Source organism: Simochromis diagramma, unplaced genomic scaffold (genome assembly GCF_900408965.1).
Source record: "Simochromis diagramma unplaced genomic scaffold, fSimDia1.1 OVJJ01000618.1, whole genome shotgun sequence".
Classification (NCBI taxonomy): domain Eukaryota; kingdom Metazoa; phylum Chordata; class Actinopteri; order Cichliformes; family Cichlidae; genus Simochromis; species Simochromis diagramma.
Genome location: NW_024387423.1, coordinates 2974405 through 2980362, shown reverse-complemented (window position 1 = coordinate 2980362; position 5958 = coordinate 2974405). Strand labels below are relative to the sequence as shown.

Here is a 5958-nt window from a genome sequence, read left to right as displayed (position 1 = left end):
GAGACACTGAAGAAGCAGTGCCATCCAGTTTTATGGGCTTCACGATATCGTGTTTTAGTGCTTTGTCACAGTACTCAGGAAGAACTGTGTGGCAACTGTGCAACTCATTTGCACAAGTGGTGACAGTGGCTCTCGTGTTTAAAACGCTTGATTTGAAAAACTTTTAAATCTTTATCAGGGCTACTGAAAGATTCATTAGCCTGTTCCCACAGAGGGTAAACTACATGCAGGTGAGTGTGTAAACAAGAGGGGAAATGCAGCATTGCATTTGCATTTTGTGGTGCTGGAACAACGAAACGGTCATTAGACTGAGGAATAACTAAATATATTAAATTCTTCTTTTCTCTTATTAACATAAACTTCAAACTATTTTAGAACAGGTGTTAACACTTAGCTAACAGCGACTGGACGTTTAAAGCTCTTATATATACATATGACAGTGGAAGATTTTCTGTGGGGGAGTGGGCTCGTTTGCCGGCGTTAGCTATCATTGGTCGAATGGATTTGCAGGAGAAGCCTTGTGTTTGCTGATTGGCTAGAACATCAGTCCGTTCAACCAAGCGATGTCCGCCCTCCCAGCGATTGAGCCGTGAGAGCCGCCAGGCGCCGCTCCCGTCACGTTTCTCCGCTGCATGTTCACCGCCGTCAGATAATGTTATCCATGATCTCCACGGCTCTAACTCGTCCATCCTCTCCTGTATCTTCGGCTCTGGATTGATTCTCCCGTCGAACAGGTATGTGTATTTATTTTGCCATTAGCCTCAATCTATGAATTATCTAGAACGTTCGTTGCATCAGTGGAAGGATGCGCCTCGAACGCAAAGCCCTGTCATTTTCTATCATCGTGCAGCGGCATTTCTCGGGCTCATTCAGCACTAATGCCTAACTGCAGAGTTATGTGGCGTCCACGGGGAATCGAAGCGAGACGATGGTCGGTGGAGAGGTACATGCAAATTCATCCCGGCCACTGGGTGTCAAGTTTAAAGCAGACCGATGGTGATCAGGTGCAGGCTTGCTCGGGGGGAATTGGCTGCATCAGGCCCGTAAAGGCCCGCGTTTAATACCCACTAGCACTCTCTCTCTCTCTCTCTCTCACACACACACTAGCGAGCTTTTTCAGTATTTTCGAGAATTTTTCTTTCATCCATAAATATTTCAACGTGCATCGCAATTGTTGGAAGCGGAGGGTGTGGACGTCGGATGGGGTTATGTTACGTAATCCCCCCCTCATTCATCACTCCACGCCATCCCTCCTGATCGCCGGCCCTTGTTCATCCCACACAGAGTGATCTCTGCAACGCTGCTGCCTCCGCTCTCTGCCTTTCCTAGTCCCTTCTCCACATGTTAATCAAAAGAAGTATTGATGAATTAAATGACCCTTTTTTCACTATAAGGGTCCCTTACGCACACGTGACTCAGCATTCTGAGCGTAGTTTACAAAATCTGATTTAATTGGCCCAACAGAACACAAAGAATTTGTTTACAGGAAGATTTATAGAAACTTTGTATTTTCCCACATCGTGCTCCAAACTGAGCTTTATTTGAAAAGGAGGAGCTAAACTACTGTGTGGTAGTTTAGCTGCTTAGTAGGCACAGATCATGCCTACTACTAGCTAGTTATACTGTGATATCGGTGTCTTTTTGGATAACTGTGTAGCACACTGTAGGTAGATTACCGTCGTCAGTTTGCTTTACCCATCAGTACTTTCTATGTCAATAGCAACACTTTTTCAGCTGCAGGTCTTTTAGATCAAACCCCATTTTCAAACCCATCGTGCATTTTTAAGTTAGCCGAGTAGCAAACATTCACTGTGTGTCAGGTGCTGCACTTTTTGGGAAGCAATTTCTCCCCATTTTCAATCAGTGCAGAATTTATGAGCTGAGGTGAGAGCTTTATTGTACCCGAGGTCCCGTGGTGTGCATCCACCCTTCAAAGTGATGCATTATGGTGAGTGGAGCGTAGAGGCTTCAGGACACTTTCAGACACACAAATCGGCTCATTAAATTTTGGATAAGTTACCTTTGGTCCCAGCAGCTGGCTTCACCTCTCTGAGCCTGGTTCTGCCTGAGGTTTCTTCCTGTTAAAAAGGAGTTTTTACTTCCCACTGTCACCTAGTGCTTGCTCGAAGAGGCCGTTTGAGTGCTGGGGTTTTCTCTGTATTGCTTTAGAGTCTTAACCTTACAATATAAAGTACCTTGAGGCATCTGCTTTTATTATTCGGCCCTATATAAATACAATTTAATTTAATTTCAGACGGGAAGCACTTAAAGCTGCGCTGAGCCATAATGTTTTGTTACCAACAGTGGATCAGAAAGGCTGTGGGGGAGCTTAAACTGTTTCTCTCTGCAGACAATATCAACTAGTTGGTCATCTTTATTGGAGCCGTTTAAACTACCGATTTATAGATCACTGCTGTTTATATCTAGACTCTTATCAACCCCACTTTTAGCCAGAGGAAGCCGTGTTATTTTTAGCAGAAAGCTTTTCAAGATAAAACCCACTGCACACCACCAGCAGGGCCTCCAACAGAAGAAACACAGTTGCATAATTAGCTGCCAAGAAGTCGGAAATGTTCTGACGTTTGACATGTGACAGATGTAATATTAAGTCAAGTTGTCACATAGTTTCACTGCCCCCCGGTGGCCAACAAATTCATTAGATTAAATTAATTAATTTAGTTTATAATTTTTCATTTAACCGGGTGTTACCACAATTTCATGTTGCATCTGATGGCTTTTACATTCAGTCAATCTGCTGATTGTTTTTAAATAATAAAAGCAGTGAACAATGAAAAAGATGTCAAGTCCTCCAGTGCCCACGGTGAACTGTGTGACGATTAAACCCCCCCACCCAAAATGACCTAAAATCATAACCTGTGCTGTTTTTGGGTGTCATTCTGCTCAGTGATCCAATGACCGCTGCTCAGATTTGCTTTGTGATATCAGTAGTATTGCAGTTTATAAATGTGTTCATACATGTTGACACAAGTGTAGCTCAAAGCCAGGTATTGACTAACCCTCCTCTTTGGTCTACAGTTCGCCATGGCAACGGTGGTGATGGAACAGATCGGTCGCCTGTTTATCAACGTGCAGCAGCTGCGGCAGATCCCTCAGCTGCTCGAGTCGGCCTTTCCAACCCTGCCTTGCACCGTAAAGCTGTCCGACGTTCCGTGGGTGTTCCGCGAGCGCCACATCCACACGGGGTACAGACAGCCGGACCTGAGCTGGCGGTACTACTTTCTCACCCTCTTCCAAAGGCACAACGAGACCCTCAACGTGTGGACCCATCTGCTGGCTGCCCTCATCATCTTGGTGAAGTGGCAGGAGATCTCGGAGACGGTGGACTTCTTGCGAGATCCTCACGCTCAGCCCCTCTTCATCGTGCTCCTGGCAGCTTTCACCTACCTCTCATTCAGTGCTCTCGCTCATCTCCTCTCTGCCAAGTCGGAGCTCTCCTACTACACCTTCTACTTCCTCGACTACGTGGGGGTTGCCGTTTACCAGTACGGGAGCGCTCTGGCACACTACTACTACGCTATAGAGAAAGAGTTGCACACTACTGTGCAAGGGATCTTTTTGCCCGCTGCGGCATTCCTGGCTTGGCTCACGTGCTTCGGCTGCTGCTATGGCAAATATGCCAGTCCCGAGCTGCCCAAGCTGGTCCTCAAGCTCTTTCAAGTGGTGCCCTCAGCCTTGGCTTACTGCTTAGACATCAGCCCCGTAGTCCATCGCATTTACAGGTGCTACCAGGAGGGCTGCTCCGACCCGATGGTGGCGTACCACTTCTACCACGTGCTCTTTTTCTTAATCAGCGCCTATTTCTTCTGCTGCCCTCACCCAGAGAGCTTGTTCCCTGGGAAGTGTGACTTCATCGGGCAGGGCCACCAGATCTTTCACGTGTTTGTGGTGGTTTGCACCCTGGTGCAGATTGAAGCGCTGCGAACAGACTTCACAGTGCGCCGCCCCTTGTACGAGCGTCTTCACGGGGATCTCGCGCACGACGCCGTGGCGCTCTTCATCTTCACTGCCTGCTGCAGCGCCCTCACCGCGTTTTACGTGCGCCAGCGCGTGCGGGCCTCTCTCCACGAGAAGGAAGAGTGAGAGTTTAGACTATTTAAAAAAAACAAAACAAACAAGTCAAACAAAGTCTCATTTATTTTACTCTATAGTGACTGTTCTAAAATAACTTAAATGTTTTTGTCAAGGAAAGTTATCAGCTCGTGATAGTGACTTCTGATTATTTCTTCTCTGTGTTCTGCCAAACAACAGTGAACTAAATATTGACTAAGGCGGTGTTGTTGTGACTTAAAGGGGGGGAAAAGGGGGCTCTTGCAGCTCATCTGTAGCAATGCGGACCCTGCAACAAACCCTTACATCCTAACTTCTCTTTATTTATTTATTTTTTCTAGACGGTCTGAAGGAATGTTTTACTTTACGAAAGAAAAAAAGTCTTTGTGCACAGATTAGCAAACAAATTGAGAGGCTAGTTTCTTCAGTTGCCTTCTTAATTGTATTTGGAAAAAATCTGACTGTCTTAATCAAATTGTAGCATTTGAATTTAGTATTTATAGTCCCTCAGACTAACTTTTAGCTCCTGTTAAGTTTTACACTGGTGCTTTTCTCAATGTCCTGATATTCTTTTGTGTTTCTTTGGGTTTTGGTTAGGTTTGGATATCAAAGCAGGGATTATTTTTCCATTTCCCAAGGCGCTAACACTAGGCCACGCTAATGTTTCAACACAGTCCACAAAGATGGAAACCCAATTTGAAAACCAAATATTTTACCTCCTTATGAAAAGCAGACCCTTTTCCTTGGATTGGATGACACTCTGTTGAAAAGGAGGCTGGCACTCTACACTGGTTAAAAGATGAGCGGAAGATTACTGATGTCTCCTTGTTGTTGTGACAATGTTAATCTTTCTCTATTTTCTTTAATTCAAAGGGCTGGAACTTCAGCTTTTGCCTTTTCACATCCCGTGATGTCAGTGCTTTGCGTGAATCATTTTCATTGTTGGTCGATCAGATTCGAGTCGTGGAAAAAGGAAAAAGCTGCGTCTGACCTGCTTTTAGTATGTTTTTTTTTTTTGTATGATGAATATGTATGTGCCTCTACGCATGTCTTTTGGTATATACCGTGGATAATAAGTGTGTGAATGTCTATGAAAGCTTAGCCTTGCACTTCTTTCTTACCCTGTAAATAGCTGTATTTCTCTTGAAATTTTCTTTGCATCCCATTTTCTCCCCACCTGATGGCATTCGGAGGTGAATGCACAATATTTTTCTGTGGAATACAGCACATTACTCTTTTGCTGCTTCCTTTCAGAGCGTGTTTTGTGTCCTCCTGCCCATCAGACTGTAATGGGTATGAATATTGTAATTTCATACTGCCTCACTCTGAAGAGTCCTCTGGTTTATCTCTTTGGTTAATGGCAGTTCTTATAAAAATATCTCACAAATATGGCTTCTGTGATAACGCCGCTTGGATTTTTATCTCACAAAATCTCAAATGCCAGAAATGATCTATATTAATGACTGCACTCCTTGTTCATGACAGTGCTGTAATGTGCCAATGAATCTGTTATTGCTTCAGGGATGGCTTTACTGAAAGATGAATGAACAGACAGAATGCAAGACATTGATTTGAGTGGAGATTTAACCATAATTCTCTTGATTATAAACCTAATTATAAATTGGTCTCATCATGCACTGTCTAAATCCACACTATATATATATATATGTGTATATATATATATATATATATATATATATATATATATATATATATATATATATATATATATTGTAGCTGACAGCACTGGCTGTGTTTACATGCATGGAGGCTGATAATGCGGTTATTCTGGTTTTCTCCTCAAATGTCATAAATCAGAATAACGTGGTTAAGTCTGTACTCCTGCTGAGAGAAATTATGTTGTGAAGCTCTTGTGTATAAAACAGATTT

At 43.7% G+C, this 5958-nt stretch overlaps 1 protein-coding gene across 1 annotated transcript; it reads left to right on the top strand.

The window, feature by feature from the left end:
• The first annotated feature begins 557 nt into the window (after positions 1 to 557).
• On the top strand, positions 558 to 5457 carry paqr7b (progestin and adipoQ receptor family member VII, b). Its single transcript, XM_040013191.1, has 2 exons — positions 558 to 734; positions 3037 to 5457. Exon 2 carries the CDS (start codon positions 3043 to 3045, stop codon positions 4099 to 4101), a length of 1059 nt encoding a protein of 352 aa, XP_039869125.1. The 5' UTR covers positions 558 to 734; positions 3037 to 3042; the 3' UTR covers positions 4102 to 5457.
• Positions 5458 to 5958: the final 501 nt, after the last annotated feature.

What these genes read in the sequence shown, in the direction of transcription:
- paqr7b (XM_040013191.1), top strand. Translation starts at nt 3,043, where the DNA reads ATGGCAACGGTGGTGATGGAACAGATCGGTCGCCTGTTTATCAACGTG.